The sequence below is a fragment of the Caretta caretta genome, chromosome 8 (genome assembly GCF_965140235.1).
Source record: "Caretta caretta isolate rCarCar2 chromosome 8, rCarCar1.hap1, whole genome shotgun sequence".
In the NCBI taxonomy this organism is placed as follows: Eukaryota; Metazoa; Chordata; order Testudines; family Cheloniidae; genus Caretta; species Caretta caretta.
This window is the reverse complement of record NC_134213.1, coordinates 2,351,445-2,376,402: the sequence shown is the minus strand read 5'-3', so window position 1 is coordinate 2,376,402 and position 24,958 is coordinate 2,351,445. Positions and strand designations below refer to the sequence as shown.

At 51.0% G+C, this 24,958-nt stretch overlaps 1 protein-coding gene across 9 annotated transcripts in view; it reads right to left on the bottom strand.

Annotated features, from left to right (window-relative positions):
* Positions 1-13,377, bottom strand: part of EBF1 (EBF transcription factor 1) — a 330,802-nt gene extending 317,425 nt beyond the window's left edge. For 4 of the 9 annotated variants that reach the window (XM_048861294.2, XM_048861296.2, XM_048861300.2 and 1 more), the window contains exons 1-4: positions 12,828-13,377; positions 10,958-11,114; positions 10,325-10,388; positions 9,590-9,645 (exon numbers count right to left, since the gene is read on the bottom strand). In XM_048861294.2, the coding sequence (XP_048717251.1) occupies positions 9,590-9,645; positions 10,325-10,388; positions 10,958-11,114; positions 12,828-12,961 (411 nt within the window). In that variant the 5' untranslated portion in view covers positions 12,962-13,377. Of the gene's footprint in view, positions 1-9,589; positions 9,646-10,324; positions 10,389-10,957; positions 11,115-11,409; positions 11,786-12,827 lie in introns of those variants that run through there. The other 5 variants (XM_048861298.2, XM_048861295.2, XM_048861299.2 and 2 more) reach the window with 2 other exon arrangements.
* Between the last annotated feature and the right edge of the window lie 11,581 nt (positions 13,378-24,958).

Below are 24,958 nucleotides of genomic sequence, written 5' to 3'. Positions count from 1 at the left end.
GCATTAGAAGGAAATGTTGTGAGGTGGACAGCATGGAGTCCGTTCCCAGGGACCCTGCCGGAGGATTTCATGCACCCTTAGGAAATGTTTTCCCATTACTCAGTAACCTTTACTTTTATTATTGCGGTATAACATAAGATAACCAAGGGAACCTTTACATCACTAGTTGATTCAGCTACTAAGGCCTCAGATATAATGCTTGGAGGGGGACGAGGTTTGCTTAGCACAAAACGTGTTCCCATATATGTCTGATCCAGTAAAACTATATTTAAAGAAAATACAACTAAGCTACATATGATGAAGTCCCTAAAACCAGCAATAAAATAGTTATTGTAAATAAAAAAGTCTCTTATGTTACAAGATAAAATGGAAATGGAAATATGGAAAACAATAAGTAACAAATTAAGGTATCTTAATATATGGTAAAAAGAGATGATGATAGACTGGTTTGAATTCAAAAATATCTCCCACTGAAATCAATAAGTGTTCTTCCTATACAGAGTCATGAATCTTAGATACCATGAGCTGATTTTTTAAACAGGGTATTACAGCAATAGTATGTCATATTAACAATATGCTTTATAATATGGATTTAGCAATACCACAAATAATATCAGGGATTGGTTAGTATTATCCCTGCACAGGATCCATGCTAATTTTCATTGCATGACTCCGACATCAGTGTGTGTCTCCCCAAAGCAACCACCGGTATGTTTTTGCCGTTAGGATAAAACAAAAGACATAAGGGACTGGATTTCCCAGCACTCCATTGTGAGTCCGTCTAATGGGTGTGGCGTTTCATCCCGGGTCTCCGATCCCATCTCACTCCAGTCAAGGCTGCTGCTGTTGCTGACAGTCAGCACTGAGCACCTTAGTCTGGTCCCACAAGTCCGACCCCACCTTAGTCTGGTCCCACGAGTCCAACTGCTGAGAGAGTTCAACACCCGCTGAAGTCAAGCCCCTCCCCTCCCCCCCAGGAGTCACTCAGCACCTGGCAGGATTGGGCCCTTAGTTTCAAATCAGCCTGCAGGACAGCAGCAGGTGGCTTGAAAGACACACTGGAAGAGCTGGATTGTCACATGCAATGGTGGAAATCAGTCAACTCAGGGGGTGGATTACCCCACCAGTCAAACCAGGAGGGCTTTCTAAAAAGTAATTACCATGAACCAATTATAATGAAAACTTGTGGTGAGAGCCTGTGACCTCTGGGCAACAAAAGAGCCCTATTTTTATTTGACGTGTCAAATGGGAATCTGGAGACCAAACGGGAAACAAACAAATCATCCAGACAATCTAATAAGGGGTTCAGTGCGGAATTTGACTGCTAACCTGGGATAAAGCAAAAGTTACCCCCAAATCAAGTCACTGACTGGAGAAACACCAGACCACTCCTGACACCCTTAGCTGGGCGAAATGCCAGCTGGAATCAATGGTCATGCCATTTCTTATCATGCAGAATTCCCCACTAAGTTCTGTGTAATAATCCTTGGCACAATATGACCCAGTCACAATTTTGCCTGAATAAGGATTTGACCCATTATGTTTAAGCCCTGCTTTTTTACAATATGGTTCACCAAATGTGGGCCAATCTTGGGCCCACTGAAGTCAATGAGAGCAGGATTAGGTCTGCCAGAAACTACAAATGAGAATGAGGAAATTAAATTTCCTCTTTTCCTTTTCTCCCTCTCCCTTCTTTCTTCCTGCTGCTATGTTTACTTAACCTCCAGGTACCCACTTAAATAACCCAACTAAATAGCAATAATGAACACACAGAGTCAACAATATGGTACCTAATCACCTTGTCGGTTGTGTTTATCATCAGTGATCCTCTGCTTGGGTGCATGACGTTCTTTAGCCTTCCAGTACATTAAAGGTTCGTTTTTTGCTTTGTTTGCACTTGACTATTGTTACTGAATCTATACATATTGTAACTTCCCAAAATAATGTATACACATCTCTAGAGCTCAGTCTTCTCTTTCCTTGAAAGTATTATGGGCTTGATCAGAAAATTATTTTCTTAGCAGTTTGCCCCAAACTCACCCTCCCATAGTCTATTTCCCAATTTCTTTGTGAAAAGGGTGTGTGAACACAACTGTTCATTTACATGAAGCACACATTCAGCAGCCCAACAAAATAAAATGATCAGCTGATATGTCTACTGGCTTTATCGTTATTCTATTCACTCTCAAACTGTGCAGTTATAAAAAATTATTTCTACAATTTGTTTTGAAAAGGAAACAGGAACTGCTAAAGTTTCAGATCTTTACAGCTGCCACAAGCACAGATTACTTTACAGGAAGAGGCTAAAACGGTGCTGCAGTGAAAAATGTCAGCGTTAAATTAAATAAAGGCATTCCTTCACCAAAACTATCTTCATTTCCCAACCTATTTAAATATTAATTTGTGAAGTCTGAGCTTTGGATTGGGTCATCGCACCAGGATTCAGCAGAGCTCTGGCAAGTCGTAATCATGCCAAACAGCTATTGCACTAAACAAAGAGTTAAAGTGAAAGTTACGGTGTACAAAGTTAGATCACAGGGGCAGGGGATGGGGTGGGGCGAGTGTTGGGCTAAAAATAAGTTTGCAAATACACAGCAGAATCACATGGCAAAAGAACGCCAAAGGAAATACACAATTATATATTTTGTTTTTCATTTTTGTTTACTTCTACTGTAGTTTTAACTCAATTTATTTCCTACAGTGGGAAGACACTTTAAAAGGGGTTCTTCTTCCTTCTGCGTGACTTTATGTTAAACGTTTGCCTTAAAATTCACCTTCTGTTTTGTAAAACCTTACGCCTGTAAGTAATCCTCGTGCAAGAAGTCCACTGAGTAAGACCTACTCATACAAAAGAGTTTGCAAGATTGGCCCCTAATATAATAGTGACAGATACTGATTTCCAGTGAAATGAAACAGAGTATGAAGACGTATCAGCTGTAAAACACTTGTTTCCAGACTATGAAAATTACTCAACTGGGCACACTACAGTCATTCCTTGACTTCATGTATTCAGTGACACTGAATACATGAAAAAGGGAAATATCAAAATAAGGGTCTAATCCTCAGCTAAGTCAATGGGAGTTTTTGCTTGAGTAAAGACTGCCAGATCAAGCCATGAAATAACTGGTGTATAAACTGGAAAGATACAGAGCTAGATTCTGCCCTCTGCTATTCCAGGATCATCCAGATTTATGCCAGTATAATTGAGGGCAAAAATATGGCTCCCAGTGTCAATTTACCAGTCAAGCAGTCCTGTTTTCAGAACTGGATTAGAAGCAATCCTGAAGGAATGAGATCATGTTGAGTATATTATTTGGTTATGTCATAGCCTTGATTTACAAAAGAGAGAGAGAGAGAGAGAGCACATGCACCGAAAGCCATGCACCGTTAAATGCTTCATTTATGTTTCACAAAACAAAATGTCTCATTAATTGAAATAAAGGAGAATGATAAACAATCAGATTTAAAAAAAGAGGGGCTTCTTAAAGATGGGACCAAAGGGTCTTGGCTGGTAATATACAGTGATATAGTTTTGTATATATATATATTGCATATATGTATAGAGAGGATAAAATCCTGACCCCATTTAAATCAATGGCAGTTTTGCAATTGACTTCAATGGAGCCAGGACTTCACCCAGAAAGAGTTACAGCGACATCACCTATATATAAAATGCTGTCAGCTATAACAGCGCAATACATTATTTTGACTTGGAATGATTGATTAGCCATTAATGACCGAATCCTGCACTCCCTACTCAGGCAAAATTCCCAATGATTCCAACAGGGATTTAGCCTGCACAAGTAATGCAGCAGTGGGTCTCAAAGAGAGCGGGTTTAATTCTTTCTATAAAGCTCTAAATAGAATTCACTAATATCTAATTATTTTGTCCAGTCTCTCTACATCTCTGATACGCCAGCTAGCTTAGTAACTTATTCAGACGAATTAAATAATTTCTCTCTCCTAATATGTTTATTTTTAATGCTTTTCAAACATTCACATGGAAACAGTTCTAGCGTAAATATCCCCGAACAAATGGCTGTATATTACACAGGAGGCAGCAGTTGGGCTGCCAGACTGGGAATGCACTAGGCCATCTGGCTTGAGCAGTCTCTCCAAAATCCTCAGCTTTGTTTTCACCCCCAGACTCCAAACAACACATTTTCCACTGTGATGAGTTTACATTTTCCCAAACACAGGTCCTGATCGTGCATGCAAATTCCAAACTTCTTCATTCCTCTCTGTCCAAGAAAATTAAAATCACCTGCGCTTTTGACATGTTACCAAAGGAACAAGAAAGCTGCTAAAATCTGGCACAATGAAAACGTCCTTGTTTTGTTTCACGTTTCTGCTGAATATCTGATATTCTACTGAGTCTTTTCTGAACTTATGGATAACATTTTCTTTCTTTACACAAATATGTGGCTGCCAATGAAGAATCAGGCTAGGCACTGAATCGAGAGGTGATCAAATATCTGCGTGCACGGCAGGATGCGAAAGGGCAATCAACAGAAAAATGCATTTGCAACTAGAGTTTAAAGTACTGAAAAAAATCAAACCATAAACAAAGTGTGTGAGGCTGAAGGAAGGATTTTAACTCAGTAGGACTCTGGATACTGGACTAGAGGTATCACACATGACCTGAAATACTAGGACTCCTTAGCCTTATTTCTATTCACCAGATCTCTATGTACATGAATGGATGGGAAAAAAGAGAAGGGGATAGGTAAAGTATTTACTATTTTATTTTCCTACATGTTTCCTAACCATGAAATATTCAAACTTTATGAAAACGCGATTGAAGGACTGGGGGCATTTAGATAGCTATATCCTCGGCCTTGTCTGAAAGCACCAGCTTTATGGCAGTGGATGCATTTCACATATTGCAGACAAATTCAAAATGCATCATTGTTAGCAACAGACCTACTACAGTTAGGAGCTGCTGGTTTACTGAAAGCAACAGCTACAAACCTGGGGACCCTACAGGGCTCTGAAGGCAGTAGGAATGTGATACTGATGTCCAATGAGGTGCTGAGATAACATAAAAGAAAATTTAATTAAGACAATATTAACATTTAACGCTTTTACCCTTAGAAAAATAATTTCCCCATATGATTAATCCATATAATGAATTATTTGTATCTAGTATTTACAATTTAGAAATGACTGATGCATTTTACAAACATTGCAGTCACCTCAAAGGGCTGAAATTAGCTGGTCATACCACCACTTCTTTGGTGAAACCACCAAAGGCCAAGCATTAGCCTGGATATAGCATGATACTACACATTTTGAGCCCAATTCTACATTCCTTGCCCATATAAAACTGCCATGGAAGCCACTCCAGTTTGAGATGTGCAAGACAGCAGGTTCCAATTTTGGTGTGTACACAGGCACAATGGGCCAGATCCACCTCACATTGCAGTCCATGTTGAAATTCTCAATGAGTTCAGTGCCAGCAGGGTCCTGTCCCATGTCCCCCAGAATATCGCAGGTGACAGAGAATACATACGCACCCCACGAACGGTGAATTACCATGCCGTAGGCATGACAGAGCTTTTGTCCGTTTGTGTGTGTGTTGAACATTCAGCCACCCAAGAAATACTAACGCGGCCCGCTCTGTTTAGACTAGGAACTCAGGGTATGTCTGCCCTCCAGCTGGGAGCAAGCCTGGGTAGACAGACTCAGGCTAGCAGGGCTCGCACTAAAGGGCACTAAAATTAGCAATGCAGACACTGCATCTACGGAAGAGACTTGGGCGAGTCAGCCAAGGTTAGACCCAGGGGACGGGGCAGGTTTGAAAACCGAGCGGCTGCCCGAGCCACAGTGTCCACACAGCTATTTGGAGTGTGCTGGCTCAAGCCCGGCTCGCTTGAGTCTGTGTACCAGTGCTGGCCATCTCGCTCCCAGCTGGAGTGTAGACACACCCATACGGGACCAGGACTCTCTCTTATTCTGTGTGGTTACAGCACCGAGCATAACGGGGCCCTATTTCAGTCGGTGGTCTCTAAATGCTATTATAATACAAAATAACCATTCATGTACAGCTTTCGCTAAAATTAAGAGAAATGTGTTATAGAGAGAGAGATCATGGTTTTGATTTACTGAACGTAAAACTCCTTCGCAATTCACAGTGATATAACATTTGCAATTTACGGCTCTGACGTCAGGAATGTACATTAATCAGACCAATTATATCAAATTTTACAAAAATCTGAGGCTATTTTACTATATATTCCGGGGGCCTAACCCACTCAAAGCTTCGCTTTTGTGGGATTTTTAAGTTGTCACCAGAAACCTCAGAGCAGCTGTAATTTCAGTCCAGACATTCACAATTACTGAATATGTGTGTGTGCGCGTGTGCACACGCGCACGCAGCTAGGAGCATCCAGAAGACTCTTGCTTGCTCAAATGTGTATGCTCCTGCAGCAGCGTCATTTTAAAGTAATCGTTTCATTATCCAATTTGTTCTGCGCCTCTTGTATTAGACTACTACCCCTCTGCGGAGGCTGACAATATATATTTAACTTTCATTAAAACCTGGAGAAATTTCAGACATAGTTTAATATTTAATTACAATATGATGGTTAGAAAGATACTTGAGAATCCCCTATATAATTCACTGTGGCTAAAATATAAATGCTATAGTCATATTTGGGTAAATCTGTGTCATATGCTGTACTTTGCTGTCTAATGAGTATTTTATTGACTGCAATAAAAGCTACCAAACCTCTGAACAATTGCACTCAGAATAAAGAATAAACAAGGAGATTTACTGTTCAGAAATAAGTATTAGGACATGCCACAATTATGACATGATCATTCACAAGTTTTGTTTAAAAAAATGATAAGTAGGTCTACATAAAGGACATTCATGCAACTAATAGGAAAGCAAATGGGTTTTCCCCTACAAATACCTAGTAGGAAAGCAAATTAGTTTTCTCCTACAAATACCCTTTATTTCACTGTTTTCTTAGTCCAAATTCAGACAGATATTTTAAACACTATCTTCATCAACTCTACTGTGCTTTCCCAAATAAAATAAAGTAGATATTTTGCACTAGCTTTATACATGAAGACTAATTAAAAGCAGACAATTTCCCTTAATTGTAAATATGTTTTATATCTGCATTATTATGTTTTACAAATAAACTGTAATCTCTTTTCTCTCTCTCTCTCTCTCTCTCCAAAAGACCTTCTGATGGCTTGATAATAATGAGAGAGCAAGAGGTCAAACAGTGCCTTAGGATGGACTGCTCATATGCAAGATGCCTTTGTTAAAAAAATAATATTTTGAATCCGTTTCTCTACATCAATTAAAAGATCTGTTTTCAACTGAGTTGCATACAGAGGGGAAAAAATAGCTTTGCATTTCTGTAATGATATGAAAGCTGTTTAAAGATCATATTTATTGATAATGGTTGTTGTACAGTGTACAATGCAATATGTGGGATCCAAAACAACTAAAAAAAAAAAAAAAAGCTGATATATCAGAAGGAATGTTGTTACTTTAAACATGACCTGACCAATCTGTGCCTGAAAAATATGAGTGACACAGGAAATACTTTCCAAGATGTGTTGTTCAAGGGTACGTTGTTGCTGTTTTAATTCACACAGGCTCTGGTCTATGTTTTAGAAGTGTATATTTAACACAGATCAGATGCATGGTTGAATTGTATATTATAATTACTCCAAGTTTCCTCTTTTTTTTAAAGAAAGGCCAGTCTTCACTGGCAGGAAAAGATGTTTTGAGAGCATCAAAACCAGTTTTCTAAAACAAACTCAGCACATGGAACTTTACATTTTGGTGTCAAAAAAGAACCATGCTACAAGCCACAGGAAGAGTGTCTCAGCAGATGACAGTATTTTGAACATACAGGAACTGACATTTCTTCTTCTATGTAAGACATTTAATATTTTAATTTGCTTTTGTAAATAATACACAGAACTTTTTTTCTATAGAATTAGAATTGGAAACAAGTCCACTAACTGATTAAAAAGATGAAAATTCTAGGGGAGCAGGAGGCTGTTTAAATGTATTTAAATGGAAATTTATGATAACATATCAATGCTCTTTAAAATTAGCAGGATAGAATACTAGAATCTTCAGAATGTTAATTATTTTGGAAAAATAATATCTGATTTTTTTCAAAAAATTATTACCCAAAAATACTGGTTTATATATAGATACACACACACATACAGTGGTGTGGTTTTGTAGGTATATACACACTTAATTCCTGATTTGGAAACTAAATGCCATGTTTAAAATTAGTTTCAATCAGTTTTTTCAAGCTGGCTGTTCTAAAACTACCGTTATCTTTGACTGTGACATGTATAAAATAATTACTTGTCCTGCGTGCACATTTTCAGTGGCTGTTTACACAATGAAAATCACTCATGATTTAATCACTGTTCCTTTAAAACAACTAACAAAGTAATTGCACATAAACAAAGGATAAATATTTGCTACGGTGCCTGGCTGGGGTTTTGTGCTGATATGTTTGGTTGCTTATGTCTTTTCATTCTCAGAATTAAAGCAAAAACCCTGGGATCGAAAAGCCTTTAGGGAATGTGGAGCTATGCGTCTTTATTTGTAAAGCTACGGGAAAACGTCTGGGTTTTTGTTGTTTTTTAAATCCTGTCTCTGTTCATAAATGTTTCTTTCGGGACATAACTCAGACTGGATGTACACTGGACCTTGGATATGAGGAAGCTCAAAGCAGGGCTGTTTCTGCACCTTTAAACCCCCAGCTTAAGTGCACCGGCTCGATCCTAGCCAATCTAAAAGCGAGGGTCCGGGGCGCTTTTTGGAACTAGGCTTCCCCCTCGCAGCCACCCTCGCAGTCCGAGAAGCTGCTGTTTGCATTCCCAGTCAGGGAGCCGCGCTTCCTGCGCTCCGCGCTGGGCTTTTATTGCTTGGATCGCATTGTTTGTTATTGTCCCTGTCCCTGGGGGGTTCAGTGTTACAGCGGGGCCTTTGCTCTGCGTTCCTGGCCCTGGCTGCAGCGCGGTGCCCAGGATTTCAGGAGGGGAGCTGGGGAGAGCTGGGGGCTGGTTTCATGCGCGCAGCAGCCTCCCCATCCCCGGAGCAGGACGGCTGCAGCTAAGCGCCCTCGAAGTCGCAAAGCTCTTTAACTAGCCGGAGTGGCCAATAAAGGGGGCTGGTTTGGGGGCAATGAAGTCGAGCTGCGAGGGAGCCCAGCGCGGGGAAGGGGCTGGTCCCCCAGAACCTCCTTCGGGGGCTGAGTGTAAAAGGCTCCGAGCCAGTGTGGGTTTCATTTCCCCGGCTGCACCGGCCCCCTGCGGACCCGGGCGCTCGGTGCAGACGGGCTGGGCTCACACAACGAAAAGGGAACTTGACCAACGCCAAAGGACCCTCACGCCCCCCGCAGCCGGCTCCAGCACCCCGGCCCCGCTCGGAACCAGCCCAACTCTGCCCCTCACCAGCCAGGGGGCCACAGACGCCACCTTTCCAACAGCCCCTGGGCTGCCCCCGGTATCCAGCCCCGCGCACGCTGCAATGGGGGGTGTTTGTCAGGACTAATAACAATGAATGAAGAGCCACGATCCAGGCACCTTCACTTACTTGTTTGGTCATGGAGTCGATGAGACGGACGTAGAAATCCTGCTCGGTTCTTATCCCTTAAAACAAAAGGGGGGGAGGGGGAATGAAGATGAGCAAGTTGCTGAAGTTCATTGACTCTCCCGGCGCGCCCGGGGGCCTTGGGGAGCGGAGCAGCATTGGGCCCGGTGCTGCCCGCCTGGCCGCGAGGGGAAGCGATCTCCTTCCACAGCAAAGCACCCCACGCAAAACAGCCTGAGGCCAGACAAATGCACCCGCCAGGAAAACGTGCTTCCCCCTTCTCGCGTGGGATGTCCGTGGGAAAGGGAGTCGGGGCTAACATTGCCCCCTGGAAAGCTTCAGCCGTGGCCTTGTTTTGCTTTGCGGTGTGTGTGTGTGGGGGGGGACTTTCAATCAATACTGGGGGGGGGGCAGGGAAATGTGACAAGAGAAAACAATTCTCAGCTGGGCGCCTCTTGGGGGAAAGGCAGCGTGTGCCTGGACCCGACAGCCCCGCGCGTGGGAAGCCAGGGAGCAAGGGGAGGTTATTTCATTTCGCTTTGCAATCGGTGGGTCCTTCTGTTCCTGGAGGGCCCCGCTCCAAGCCCAGAGCCAGACTCCCCCGCGGGCCGAGCCCCGGGACTAGCAGGGAGCGGGGCCCCGGGAGTCCTGTCCCCGGAGGGGGACGCGCTGGCCGCGGCTCGGAGCTGCCCGGCCGGGCGGGCGGGATCGGCCCCGGGCGGGCGGGGAGCGGCTCACCGTTGCTGTAGAGGAGCTGCAGCCGGTAATGGATCCCGTTATTGGTCTTTTCGCTGTTGGCTTCCTGCGTTGGAGGGAGACACATGGAGCCAGCGTTAAACCTCCCCGATCGCCCGCAGCGCTTGCAAAGCCCGGCGCTTCCAGCTCGGGGTTCATGCCCCCTACCCCGCCCTCCCCCCCATCAGCCCGGGGTCTTCGCGGAGCAGCGAGCGCAAACCGGGAGCGCGGCGTGGGGGCAGAGACCCCCCGATCCGGCATCTTACCCGGCCCGGAGCGCGCTTTGGGGGCGCACGGGTGATTAGGCGAGTTGGTGGCTGGAAGTTGTCAAAGTCCCCAAAGGGGGGATGATGGAGGGGGCAGGGGAGTGATTCTGCCAATATCTGAGAACGGGACCCAGCAAGGGGGGGAGGGACAGACGGATCGGGACCCCTGGGGGGGGGGCGCTGTCGCGAAACCGCTGCCCAGAGCCTCGGCTGGGCCGGACCCATCCCCACGGGGTGCAACATGCGGGGAGCTGGAAAACAGAGCCCCCGGGGCGCACCGGCGGTGCAGAGGGGTCCATGCAAGGCGTAGCCGAGAGACCGGGGCCGGGCAGGAGCCAGAGGGAGCAGCCACGCCTCGTGGGCCACTTACTTTCTCCTTCTCCACGAAGCCCACGAAGGCAGTGCGCTCGATCTCCACGGGCTGCCCCTGCCTGTCGTACAGAGCCAGGACGAAGTGGAAGAAGTTGGATTTCCTCAGGTTGGAGGGGGGCTGCTTCTCAAAGTGAGCCCGGGCCAGCCCCACTCCGCTGCGGCCAAAAAGACCGGATTAGAGAGACCGAGCACAGAGCCCCATTCAGCACCCCTTTCCCCTCCCAGCACCAGCCAGAGGGACCCCAAAGCAGCTCCCCACAGGCTCTGCGCCCTTCCCCAGCCCAGAGCAGCAGCGGGCGGCTGTTGGGGGCCCATGAAAACTCAGGGCGTGAAAGCTGGGCTCTCAGAACAAGCCTGCATTGCAGGTGAAGCCCGCCCGTCCCTATTTCTGTTCTTGGGGAGGGGGCACCCCAGTTTTGCAGCAGGATCGGTGGTTGGGAAGGTTCCTACTTGTCAAAAATAACGGAGCCTGGAGCCAGGTTGTGCTGCCCCCGACCCATCACTGTTCGTTACGGGTGCAAATGACAAGTCCACATTGCAAACAAGAAGCCAGTCGGCAAAGTAGCCCAGGGAAGCAAAGTTCATTGCCTGATTTCGAGATGGAGATGGGTGTGTGATTCCCCCCAAAACCCAGGCATCCAAGGAGAGAAATTTATCCATTCAACTTATAAAATCTCATCCCGCCCCCGAGATGCATACTAATTTCCCCCCATCCGCATGAAGCTAACTGCCGTGCAGATCAGAACAAGAAATCTGTAACGTGTTATTGCAAAGTGGGGTTGTTTTGCCATTTCCCAAACTCTAGTCAGAGCTGTCAGTAAATCGACCATGTGCCTTCTCCTTCAGCTTGAGCAATAAGCGCTGCCCCCCTTCCCCCCAGGCTTTTGATTCATGGTAAACATCCCAAAGCTGCCTGAGTAGAAAACTTTAAATATTTCAGCATTTGGGTTGTCGCTGCAGAACTTTCCCTTCCTTAGAGGGCTCCAAAGGGAGGGGGTGGGGGATGCTGTGAAATATACCAGAAGATGTCAACATTAAACTTGTTAGCTGATGCTGTCTCGCCGGTTCCAGCTCCATACTCTAGATCACTGTGCGGCGGCGGCAGGAGAGCGAATGACAAGAATTAAAGCTATCGTGGATGCAGCTTTGCAAAAGACAACTAACTGGTGCTTGTAAAGAAAAATGGCGGGGGGGGGGTGGTTCTAGAGGGATGCTTAGAATTAAATATATCCTGGACAAAGCTTTGCTCAACTCACTGGTTGTTGTTTTTAAAAGCGATCCTCGTGGGGATAAGGAGGAGACATATTTTGAATACATCTTTGCAAAACTCACCACTTCGGGGGGGGGGGGTGGAAGGTGCTATTGAGGGGCTAACAGAAATAAACATACGCTGACTACAGCCTCGCCAAACCCAGTGCTGCTGTAACAATAAAGTGATACTGGACGGATAATATCGTCACACAGTATCTGTATATTTGCATACATGTCAGTATAAGCAATATGCAAGTAATATACAGTAAGTATATTTTTGATCCAGCTCTGGAAAACTCAGCTTCTTGCCAGCCAAGTGATCATGGGAGGACAACAGGAATACTTATTTCCTGGATGCATCTATGTAAAACTCCCCGCTTCTTGCACAAAAAAAAAAAGAAAAAAAAAAGTGATTCTGGGAAGACCGTAGGAATAAATATCTCCTGGTTACACCTACGTAAAACTCCCCGCTTCTTGCACAAGCCCCGAGTGCCTCTTTCTGTTGGTGCTGCCTTTGCGAAGCGCCGCCGGGGCTCCCAGGCTGGGTCTCGGCTCTACGGCCGCGCGGGGAGGGGGAAGTGGAAGCAACTGATGCTGCGAGGCGCAAGCCTACCTACCTCTGCGCGGCCGTGTTTGCATCCAGGACGCCGGCTCCCTGCATCCAGGTCCTGACCGCGTTCATCCCCGCGCCGAGGGGCTCCTCCTTCATGCTGCTGCTACTCCGCTGGATGCTTTCCTGGATCCCAAACATGAATCCCGAACTGTCCGCCCGCCTGAGCTCGGGCACGAACAGCAGCGAGGACAGCGCCGGGCAGCGGAGGGTCGCGTTAATCGTTGCGCTCGGCGGCGGCTCTCGGGAGGCTCCGCAAAGGCGGCCACACACATTTACCGGCGCCCCAAGCAAGCCAGGCTCGCCAGGCAAGCGGCCCCCGGGGCGGGCGGGTGGGTGGCGCTCCCACAAGCCGGAGAGGGTCGCTCTGCGCAGGAGGACACCCCCGGGGCTGGCAGGAGCAGGCGGGAGCTGGGGTGGCAGTTTAGGAGACAATGGGATCACGCGAAGCCGCTGCAGGCTGGGCTACACCAAGTGTCATTTTCCAGGGACAAGGGAGGCAAGTTTCCTCTTCCGCCGCCCCGCTCTCTCTCCCCCTCTCCCGTCTCCGCTTTTCTTTCTCTTCTTTCCCCCCCCCCCAGCCCAGGGTCGCTGCCCCCTCCTTCGGCCGCGCAGGACAGGGAGCGGGCTGCTGGAGCCAGGCGCAGGCAGGCAGGCAAAGAGAGAGGGGCAGCCGCCCGGGTGGATGGAGATTCTCTCGCCTGCCCCCCTCCCTCCCTCCCGCCCTCCCGCCCGGCCCTGCTCAAACAGGAGTGATTTGCGGGCGCTCCCCGTGGAATCCACTTCGGCTCTCCCCGCCGCGAACCAGGAGCGCACCAGCCCCCGCGGGCAGGGGGCGGGGCCCCGCCGCCCGGCCCCGCCCACTCCTGGGCCCCCGGTCGCCGCGCCCCCGCCCCCGCCCCCGCCGCCGCCCGCGAATGGCCAGCGCCGCTGGGAGCCGCCCCCCTCATTAGCATCGCCCCGCCTCTCCCGGGCGAGGAGCGGGCGAGCGCGCGGTAGCGGGGCTGCCGCGGGGCGGGAGGCCGTTGTCACTGCGCAGCGTCAGCGCACTGTGCGCGGACAAGCCGACGGCCTCGCTGGGGGGGGGGGCACCGCGCGCGCGCGCGCACACACTGGGGGCACTGCTCCGCAAGTGCGCGCACACACTGGGGGCACTGCTCCGCAAGTGCGCGCGCACACTGGGGCATTGCTCCGCAAGTGCGCACACACACTGGGGCATTGCTCTGCAAGTGCGCGCGCACACTGGGGCATTGCTCTGCAAGTGCGCGCGTACACTGGGGGCACTGCTCTGCAAGTGCGCGCGTACACTGGGGGCACTGCTCTGCAAGTGCGCGCGCACACTGGGGCACTGCTCTGCAAGTGCGCACACACACTGGGGCATTGCTCTGCAAGTGCGTGCACACACACTGGGGGCACTGCTCTGCAAGTGCGCGCGCACACACACTGGGGCATTGCTCTGCAAGTGCGCGCGCACACACACTGGGGCACTGCTCTGCAAGTGCGCGCACACACTGGGGGCACTGCTCTGCAAGTGCGCGCGCACACTGGGGCACTGCTCTGCAAGTGCGCGCACACACTGGGGGCACTGCTCTGCAAGTGCGCGCACACACTGGCAGGGCCCCTGGCTTGCACCCAGTTATCCTTGTTTCTTAACTCCCCCCAGCAATTAGCCAAGGGGTGATTAGCTACAGGGAGTTAATAAACACACTCCCTCCAACCCCCCCCCCCCCCCCGCCGCCACCACCACCGACAAAAAGACCCTCCACGTGTGAAGCCAAAACACAGACCCTACTATAGGTCCTCGATTTCCTCTTCAGTAATAGCGGGTTATTTGCAGCGTGGCTGGCCGGAAAATGCCCCTGAGCTCGAGGTGTTTCAGAGGCACGGCCGACCCCCCCCTCCCTCCCCCCCGAAATATACTCGCCTTTGCAGATGATTGTTTAACACAACTCGCGCGGCCGAGGTTAGGATTCACCCTCAGCGACAGGCTGTTGCCAGAACCGCCATCAGCAGCCGGAGGGTAAAAGGATCTTTCAAGGGGACACTGACCCCCCCCTCCAAAAAACCCCCTCTGCTCTCCCACTGTGCCCGTTTAAAGATCCTCCTCTCCGCGGTACATTGCCCTCCCACGAACAGGCTATGAATCGGATTTATTTCCCCTCTATCGCAGAAGAGCGTCCTCAGCGAGAGGGACCAGAACTCCCCTCCGAAGCCGAAATTCCCTGCCTCCTGCCAGACGAAACTCAGGAGATGGCAGGAGGTGAATCGCATCGCTTTGTCACCAATAACCCCCGCGGGACCCGGGTTGCACGTGTTTAACAGACTCAGCCACTCCATCCTACCCGCCCCGCACCACACCGTGTCTACACGCAGAGTCCGGGTGCGATGCGGGTCGTGTCAGCACCAAAGACAGGAGAGAAATAGGATTATTTTTCTCCCGCCGTCAATAACCCAGGCTGTCATGAGCTAAACAATATTCAGGAGAGTCAACTTTCCTCCCTCTCCCCCGGGCGCGGGGCTCTCTGAAGGGGCAGGGATGATGGGAACAGCGCGTTGGCCTTTAACCCGTCCTTAGGCGTACGCAGAGTGGGGCACCCAACAATCTGGGGCTCCACCCTCCCTGGCTGGGGCACGGACTCCTGCAATGCTGGGCCAGCCGGCTTCTCCCTGGCCCCTCCCCTGCAACCACTCACTCCTCAGCTGGGGGCCGGGGGGCCAGGAGCGAAAGTTTGCATGTGAGTGAGCAGGGGGAGGTGGGCCGGGGGGGGGGCAAGCAAGGCTGGGAACAGAGCAGCGGAGGGGGAGACCCGAAGGCTGGGAAGAGACTGGGAAGCCGAGCTCGGGGGGTAGAGTCAGGCATGGGACTTTGGGGAGCAGGGGGCAGAGGAGGAACCGGGCTGGGGAGCCGGGCCAGGCGGGGGGGGGGGGGGGCAGGCAAGGCTGGGAACAGAGGCGGGGGAAGAGAAGGGGAAGCCGAGCTCGGGGGGTAGAGCCAGGCGAGGGACTTTGGAGAGCGGGGGTCGAAGGAGGAACTCGGCTGGGGAGCCGGGTCGGATGGAGGAGGAACCAGGCTGGGGGTGGCTGGGGGGAGCCGGGCTGGGAAGGGAAAAGAGCGGGTGGGGGGGGTCTTTTGTCTGGCTCAGTGAGCTAGCAGCGAAGGCTCTAGGGCCTCCGGGGGAGCAGGCTGGGGGCCCCGGGGGAGAGCAGCTGTTCCGAGCAGCCCCCCACTCTACCTGCCCCTCTCCCCTCTTCTGCCCACATGCCCTGCCCCGGCAACTCCCTGCGATCTCTCTCCTAGTCTCCTTTTCACTCCGCCTCCCTCTGCTCTGAAGTTTAAGCCCAGAGGCCAAGGATCCCCTCTGGACCGGCACCTTTCCTCTCCGCGGGTTCAGCAGCAGCGGGCCGGGAGGAGGGAGAGGCGCGCACACAACCTGGCGCGGGAGGAGGGAAAGTTGAAGGAAAGTAAAAGGTGGCGTTTGCTTTTCCTGCCCATTCACTATATTCCGGTGTCAACAGGAGGAAGCTGACCCTAAAGCAACGGGAGGAGGGGGATGTACCGGAGCCGAAAAGCAGCAACCAGGGCTGCAGAATGCCAGGGAGGGAGCCACCTCTTAGCCGGGGAGGAAGATGGACTGGCACCGGAGAAGGCTGGAGTAGCCGAAAACTTTTACTTAGGGAAAAGGGACATGATTTTTTTTTCTTGTGGATCCCAGCACCTCCAGGGCTGTCTCTCACGCTGGTAGCATTTTTAAGGCGGGAGAGATCTAAACCGTGCAGAGCTGAGTGGGATTTTAAGGGTCCCTTCAAGAAGGCAGCATCTTCTCCCCTCCCACCCCCACCCCAAAGACCTTTTAAAACCGCCTTAAATAAGCCGAACCAAGAGCCACTGTTCAAATGAGACGTGGCTGGTTAGGGCTCCAGCCCGAAGGTTGAAGCGTGGTTGAAAGTGCGTGTGACTTATCCCCAGGACAATCCCACCCTCCTCTCCCCAGGGCACTGCGTGGGCTCCGGCCCACAGCGCTGCGGTACGAGCGGAAGCAGAAGCGGCGGCGTTCGCCCTTCTGTCTCACACACTCCCACCGACGCAGCACTTACAGCCCAGTCCGTGGGTTGTCCGACTTGCTCCAGGTGAAATTCCCCTCCCTACCCCGTCAACTTGCTGCAAAGTCATAGCCCCCCACGCCGCCCCGCTCCTGTTGGGGGCCAGAGGGTCTGCACAGGGAGGGTGCTGTCCTGTCCTGACCGACTCGATGGTCTCGCCAACTATAGGTTTATAGTCCCCAAAGAGAAACAGAGAAACACCAGCAAGCCCGGCTGCTTCATTCCCCGGCAACGTTACCCCTCATTTCTAAAGCATGTCACCCAGCATAACCCCCGCCTGGGAGCGCACAGACATAACCCCGGGGAGGCTGCAGCTCCGGGACCCAGGCATGGTGCTGCCCTGAGTTTTCCAACTAAAGGATCATTGGCTGCAAGTGCTACCTTGCAATTTCTCCCACTGCCTAAGTCCCCCGGCCCCTTGGCCCTTCGGCCTGGGAAGGGTGCTGATGGAGGAGGAGAGGTGGGTGTTGTGGAAGGGGGGACCTGCAGTCTTCACTCCATTTCAATCGTTTCCAACGGGAAAGGGGCCTGATTCCAAACCTTTGTAGACAGAATCAATAGATTGACGCTGCAGGTGTCTGATTCTCTAGCTCACCTGGAGTTCAATAAACACATTCATTAAAAGACTGGTCCAAAGCCCACGGAAGTCAATGGAAAAACTCCTATGGGTTTAAATGGTCTTTGGATCAGGTCCATACAGTCAAAAATATAACAGCCACACACCATAGATAGACACTCATATATAATATGTGGATATAGCTTCACGCACTTATACGTGTGTATCAATGTGTGTGTGATACGTAGATGCCTAAATATTGTCCGTGGGTAGACACTGGAGGTATGTATGCACACGTGTCTCAAATAGCCAGCAAAGCTTCCCAAATAGTTATTGACAATGGGAGTTTTGCCTGACCCTTGGGCTTAGATATGTATAAGCACTTACTTATTCATATTTAATATATATGCCCTATCTACTCGCCTATGAATATATATGATTTCACATACCCTGGAGTGATATTTGAATCTTCACACCAGGACACCATGTCATGCATGAGGCATCCCCTAGGGATGTAGAAAAAGAGTGAATACACACAGTCACAGGTGAGTCTATACGGCACGTTTATTGTAGAGGCATGGGTAAGTCCCTGGGCCGCTCCTGCATGACTTGTATCATACCCAGACTAAATGTCTCCATGGTGAGAGAGACTCTCTGCAATTAAAAGCAATTTGCACCTGCAGCAATTGTTCCTTTCCCAGGGCAGGGACCTGCCAGAAGGGGGGATAATCATCACATCAGTGCTTCGGAGTGAATGCACTGAGCTTGTTGGTGGATTTTGCCCTTCAAATCTCTCCAGGGAACAGGGGGCTGCTTGCTTTCCTGCTCTGGGGCAGAACACACCAGCAGGGTCTGAACACCTCACTGAGCCACAGTGGCCATTCACTACTATAGTGAAAATCACAAGTTCTCTGCTGACTTCTCTGTCGCTCTCTCGCTCACACACACACACACACACACGCTGCCTTTAGCTGCTAAACTGCTGCAATTCTCTGGCCCCAACTATGCTTAACCAGCATCTGACACTCTGGGGGCCCCAGCTGCGTAGGGGCTGGGAGAGGCCACACTTCAGGCTCTGCACATTTTCAGAGGTTGTAAGCAACTAATTGTTGCAAGAGTGAAGGAGTTAAAGGCTTGCTCGACCCCCACAGAGGGGGTGGGAAAGGAAACGTAGCGCTGAAACACAGAGGGGGTGAGAAAGTCTGGATTTTACAGAAAGGGGCAGGCAGCAGGGAATCTGAGTGCTGCACTCCGAGGCCTGCCGTCGCCACACACAACTTCTTATGATTTTTATCTTTAAAAGTTCCCACTTACATTTAGCCTCCCTTTCCCCGGATCGGCCAGGGCTGCGCTCTTTTGAACCCCAGTCAATTCATGGGCTGCAGAGGAATTACTCCTGATTGTGCACCAGTGTGAGAGCGGTACCATGCCTGTTGTAAGACTGGAGTGTGTTTGTGTCCTTTCCTCAGCATGGCAAATTAGCTGGGGGGGGCTACTACACAAAGTATCACGAGGGTGTTTGCATGGGGGAGGCTGAGAAGGTGCATTTGATTGTTCTTTTCCTGCAGAGAGAAACTCTAGCACATTAAGATGTCGCTTGCCTGTAATTTGAAGTTACGTGCTCTCACCATACAATGCAACATAAAACACACAGAAACTTGGAGCCTTGTGTTTACTCACACATGGGAGAAAATTGCTTCATTCCCGAAGCCTGTGTGAATAGCACATTTGGGCTGTGGATTTTACCCAGGCAATGTGAACCAATACCTACAATGTCGAGATAGCAAGGAAGAACAGACTGTGAAACGGGCTGCAGGGTCTGGGGTTTGGGCTTGGATCTGGTGGTGTGGAGAGCAATGTCTTTGGGGAGGGGCTGCCTGGACTCGCATGGGCAGCAGGTATTGGTCATTGCTGGAATCTCGATCTCAGGGGAAGGGATGGAAGTGAAAGGGTGTGTCTACACTTAGGGTGTCCAGATGTCCTGATTTTATAGGGACAGTCCTGCTGTTCAGTGCTTTGTCTTATATAGCTGCCTATGGGCTCACAGGGCTTGGGCTGCAGGGCTGTTTCACTACAGTGTAGGTGTTTGGGATCGGGCTCTAGGATGTTGCAAGGTGGACACTGCAATTAAACAGCTCGAGCCCCATGAACCCAAGTCAGCTGACTCAGACCAATCATGGGTGTCTAATTGCAGTGTAGACATACCCAAAGAGCCCTGGCCCAGCTGGCTGGAGTCCTGCATGGATAGAAGCCAAGGCCCCAGGGAGCCGCTGGTAATTGCAGCCTTAGGACATGGAGGCCTGGCCCAGGCTGAAAGCTGAGACCTCTGGTGGAGCAGGAAGGTCTAGTCCTAAAAGACTGGAAATAGAGACCCATAAAGAGAGAGGCCCTAGCAGGCTGAAACCAGAAGTCCCCAGAGCCCAGGATTCCAGCTGTGCAGGAGCAAGTCTCCTTTTGTCTGTTGACCTGGTTTCTAGCTGGGACCAAGTCCCCTCTTGAGCTTCCAGATAGGATAACTCCTCTTCCCTAGTATCTTGTCTTCCAGCCTTGCAGCCTCTCTTTCCTGGGAGCCCCAGCTTTCAGCCAGCCACAGGGACCATCAGGCCTCTGTTTCCTCCTGCCTCACCCTAAGGGGTGAAGGCCTGGTTGGAACCTGGGACTTCCAGGGGAGAGGAAGTGTGGTTTTGGCTAGCTAAGAGCTGGGTCCCAGGACACGCCCTGCCCTTGCCCAGCATTGGTGTGGGGAGGAAGGTGATAACACCACTTTCGCGGATCTATGGGATTCAAGAAGGCGAAGCTAGTGCCTTATGTCAAGGTGGGGTTTGAGGAGCAGGGCAGCTGCAAGCGGAACGTTAACCTGATGTTTCCTATGCACGAAAGAAGGGACAGGACTGGGTGCTTTGGGGCAGTGATTTTCAACCAGGGGTCTGGGACCCCCTAGGGGGCCTGAGTAGGTTCCAGGGGGGCTACCAAGCAGGGCCAGCATTAGACTCTCTGGGGCCCAGGGTAGTAAGCTGAAGCCCCACGGCACAGGCCTGAAGCCCAGGGCCCGGGCCCCGCCACCCGGAGCTGAACCCAAAGCCTGAGCAACTTAGCTTTGCGGGGCCCCCTGTGGCGTGGGGCCCAGGCAGTCGCCTGGCTTGTTAACCCGTAACACCAGCCATGACTTTTTTATGCAGGAAACCAGTTACTGGTGGCACAGGTGGGCCGTGTTTTTATAGCATGTTGGGGGGCAGGAGGGGCTCAAAAAGAAAAGGGTTGAGAACCCCTGCTTTGGGGCACACCTCATGTGTATCCCCATAGAGAAGATGTTTGTTTGCTAAAGAAAAGAAAGCCACCTGGCTCCTGCTTAGATCCAAGGAGAGTCCACCTGAGGCATAAACCAACTATCAAACCAAACCACCCCGGAGGCGGCACGGCTGCCTGGCTGCTGCCGTGTAACCCAGGCCCTGGCACCAGTAAAAGTCACCCACTTCCCATTCATTTCCCGATGGATTATCAACTCTTCTCTTGGTTCTCTCAATGAGAAACTCAAGGTTTTTCATTACTGGTGACTGAAGGGCGGGGGGAGGGGAGAATTATCTGCCCCCCCCCCTCCCCCGGTTTAGAAAGCAGGTGTTGGAGGGCAGGGGTGTTAGGCTCCATCTGTCTTGTTAGGAAGGAGGCAGGGGTCAGGGTGACAAGGGCTCGGCCTCTCTGCCTGAGAATGGGATGGAAGTGGAGGGTGGTTAGGGTCTGTCCTATGGGGAATGTGCATTAGGATCCCACCTTTGTCCTGGGTGTTGCAACGCAGCCATACCCTGTGTCACAGGTGATGTCATGGATAGGCGCTCCCCCGCTCCGAATTCTACAATGTTCGGGGTTGGGGAGGGGATTTAGGTGAGTGAGTTTGGCCCTGGATGCTTGGAGCTGCAGTTATGGGGTGTGTCTGGTTCTGAATGTCTAGGCAGCAGGGGGAGTCCATCTGCTCCTGAATGGAGGGGAGGCTGCCTAGCCTGGAGGGAGAGTGCGTGGGGGGTTAACTAGTCTGGTTCTGAACTGAGCTGTGGGCTTTTAGGAGCTGTCTGCCAGCCTTGCATGGATGAGCTGGGGAAGGTTACAGGGTCTGTCTGCCTGGCCCTGTAGGTGGAGGAAGAGGAGGTTATAGGGAGGTTAGGAAGGGGCAGGTTAGGCTGAGACTGAGCTCAGTGATCTGCTTTGCGCTCAGAGCTGCGTACCTCCCTCCCCCGCCCCCCATGAACCATCTGCCTGGGGGCCAACGCGGGATCCTGTATTACAGATCTTATTGCAAGGGCTTAAACTGCCCCTGGGCCTCACATGGGGCGGGGGGGTGGGGTGTTCCTGCATCTAATTGCAATGGAATAGGCACCCCCACCCCGCAAATCCTGTGCAGTGAAAGAGACAGACTCAGTGGCCACTCCCTGGGCCCTGGGCCCCATCCCAGAGCAGAGGCCACCGCAAGCCCTGCGCCCCCTGAGAGAGGGGAGGGGACAGCCACCAAACAGAGGGGCTTGTTCCTACTTGTCACTTCCCTCTGGTACAAGGCAGGAGGGACTCTGTTTACACCTGGGTAATGCCGGGTTTACTCACAGAAGTGTCACACATTTTAGCCTCAACCTTCCCCAAATAATAATCGTCACCCAGAGAACAGGTTTATTATCTGAATCCCCCACAGCTCATTTAAATCAGTGGATCTCAGCATTTCCAGACTGCTGTGCCCCTTTCAGGAGCCTGATTTGTCTCACATACCCCCAAGTTACTCCTCACTTAAAAACGACTGGCTTACAAAATCAGATGTACAAAGTGTCACCCCCAGACCAGTGCTGAGAAATGGCTGGCTCTCTCATTTCTACCATACAATAATAAAATACATCGGCTGGAATAGAAAGATTGTACTTACATTTCAGTGCATAGAGCAGTCTGAACAAGTCATTGTGTGACATTTTAGTTTGTCCTGACTTCAGGCTCCTGCTTTTTATGCAGCCTGTAGTAAAACCAGGCAAATAGCTAGATGAGTTGATGTCCCCCCCGGAAGACCCCTGCGCACCCCCAGGAGTGCAGGTGCCCTGGGTTGAGACTGGCTGATTTCAACTATAGAAAAGTTCCTGTGTCAAGCAGGTGGGGAGCAGCTTCTGGCTCACCTGCCAGAGGAAGGCCGGGGGTCCTTTATTTTGAATTAAACAGTCACCAGATCACTGAATCCCTCGCAGCTTTTTCCAGAGGCTGCTGGGCGCTAAGTTCTCTATTTGCCTCTGTTTTCAAGGGACTGGGGGGGCTGCCTCTTTGGCTGATCCTTATCCTTTGTCTGTTGCAAAAAAAAACCCCCACCAGCGGCCCAGCCCCAGTTGGCGAGTGCACACGCCGGAGGGACCCTGGCAGCAGCAGTTGACACAGTTTAGCTGGCTGAATTAATGCAGCAAAGGGGGGGGGGGTCAGCTCTTCCTTTTGGGCTCCTGCCTCCACCCTTCTGCAGAGCGCTAGTTTTCCTTTTCTGGCTTCCCAAATTAAACGGTCAATTTCCCCTCCCTCCACCCCGGAACGCTAGAGTGGGGGTGCTGAGATTTATTGAACCAGCCTGTAAATCCTGCATATAATGGAAACCACTTCAAGTCGGGGGGGGGGGTGCAGCAGCTCCCCCCTAGTCCCAGCACCTGAGCCCCTCCCCGAAGTTGCGGATGAGAGGGGGGAGGGGCTCCTTCAACTGGGGCACAAGCTAAGGAGGGGGGGGGGTTGGGAATGGTTTTGACGATGCCTTTAATAATATTCCCTCTAAAATCGCCCGCACCCCCAGCTGCCTGGGAATCCAGCCGGCGTTGTCCACACGCTCCTGCCCGGGCCCAAGGACCCTGCGCCGCCGGACACGGAGCAGGCTCCCCCCCAGCAGGTGCTGCCCAGCGCTGTCCGGGGAAGGGGCGTCCCAAAGCCCCAGCGCCCAGCCAGCCCTGCCTGGGCCCCGGGCAGCCGAGCCCCGGCTCGCCCCAGCGCTGCCTCGAACCTGCCGCTCCGGGCCTGGCTGTGTGGAACAACGGGGCCCTCTAGCGGGCAGCGCGGGGAAGGGCAGCGTTACCCCTCGCCCGCTCCCGGGCCCCGGCCTGGGCTGTCTGCGGCTGAGAGGTGCCTCGCCCCAGCCTCAGCTGCCCCCTTCCAGCCGCGGGTTCGGTTCCCGTCGCCCTGCGGGCCGGGGGTGTTTCTGGCTCCAGCTGGACTGTCTGCATGACACCATGGCCTGTGAGATCCCCTATGACTTCACCGGATATTTGCTGGCCGTCCGCGCTGTAATGGAGGGGGCGGCTGCCCCGAGCCTCGCATCCCATTACTTAGGAGGGAGTCACGCTGGGGACTGACTCACACCCTTCCCGAGCATTGGCTCGGCCTTGCACTCTGCCTGTTACAGAGCCTCCGCTCCCGCACCTGGCACTACCCGAGATTGCTTTCTCACCGTGGCCTCACATGCCTCTTCCTTTCCCCTTTCAGGCTCTCTGCTGATGCAGAGAGAAGTACGTGTCTAGCCAGCTGCCCAAGGACCAGCTGAATGTTAAAAGTAAAAAGGGGAGAAAACAAAACTGTACCCTCAATAAGACACACGGGGCTTGAATTGTTCCCCCACTGACACCAGGGGCAGGCTTCCCCTTTGGCAACAACGGGAGCGGACTTCTGCCCATTGAAATCAGTGTCAAGGCCATGCCATAGATCCTGTTAAGTAGGTATCCCTCTCTCTGTTGTAAGTTAGGCTTGACCGATGAATGCTGAGAAAGAAAAAACACTTGCAAGGAGTCATTTCACTTGATCCACCTCCCCTGAAGTCTTCACCAGAAAAGGGCTCTCATCTTTAGGGTCCTGCCCTGTAGAGGATGTAAATTCCACATTCCCATTTGGGCCCACAGGGCCCAGATCTACTTCTGCTGAAGCCAGGGGCAACAGAGACAGGCCCCTTATCTTTATTATATGGTTAACAATTATTTGAAGTAGAATCATGTCTGTGTTGTATGGGGATATTTACGGATAAGTACACAGTAAATATCTGAGTTGAATGCACAAACTCGTAGGCAAGGTTCAGCTGTGGCATTATTATACACTGACAGGGAATTTGCTGTACTGTCCTAAAGAAGGATTCGACAGGGGGTTGGTATTGTTACACACGGGTGTAGCTTTGTAAATGTATTACACCACAGTTTGGATTGTAACAGGCCAAATACATTGTTACTCAGGGTATGTCTACACTAGGAAATTAGGTCGATTTTATAGAAGTCAATTTTTAGAAATCGATCTTATACAGTCGATTGTGTATGTCCCCACTAAGCGCATTAAGTCGGCGGAGTGTGTCCTCAATACCGTGGCTAGCATCGACTTACGGAGCGGTGCACTGTGGGTAGCTATCCCACAGTTCCCGCAGTCTCCACTGCCCATTGGAATTCTGGGTTAAGCTCCCAATGCCTCCCCCCGAGAATGCCATGCAGCTGATCACAGAAGCAGCATGTATG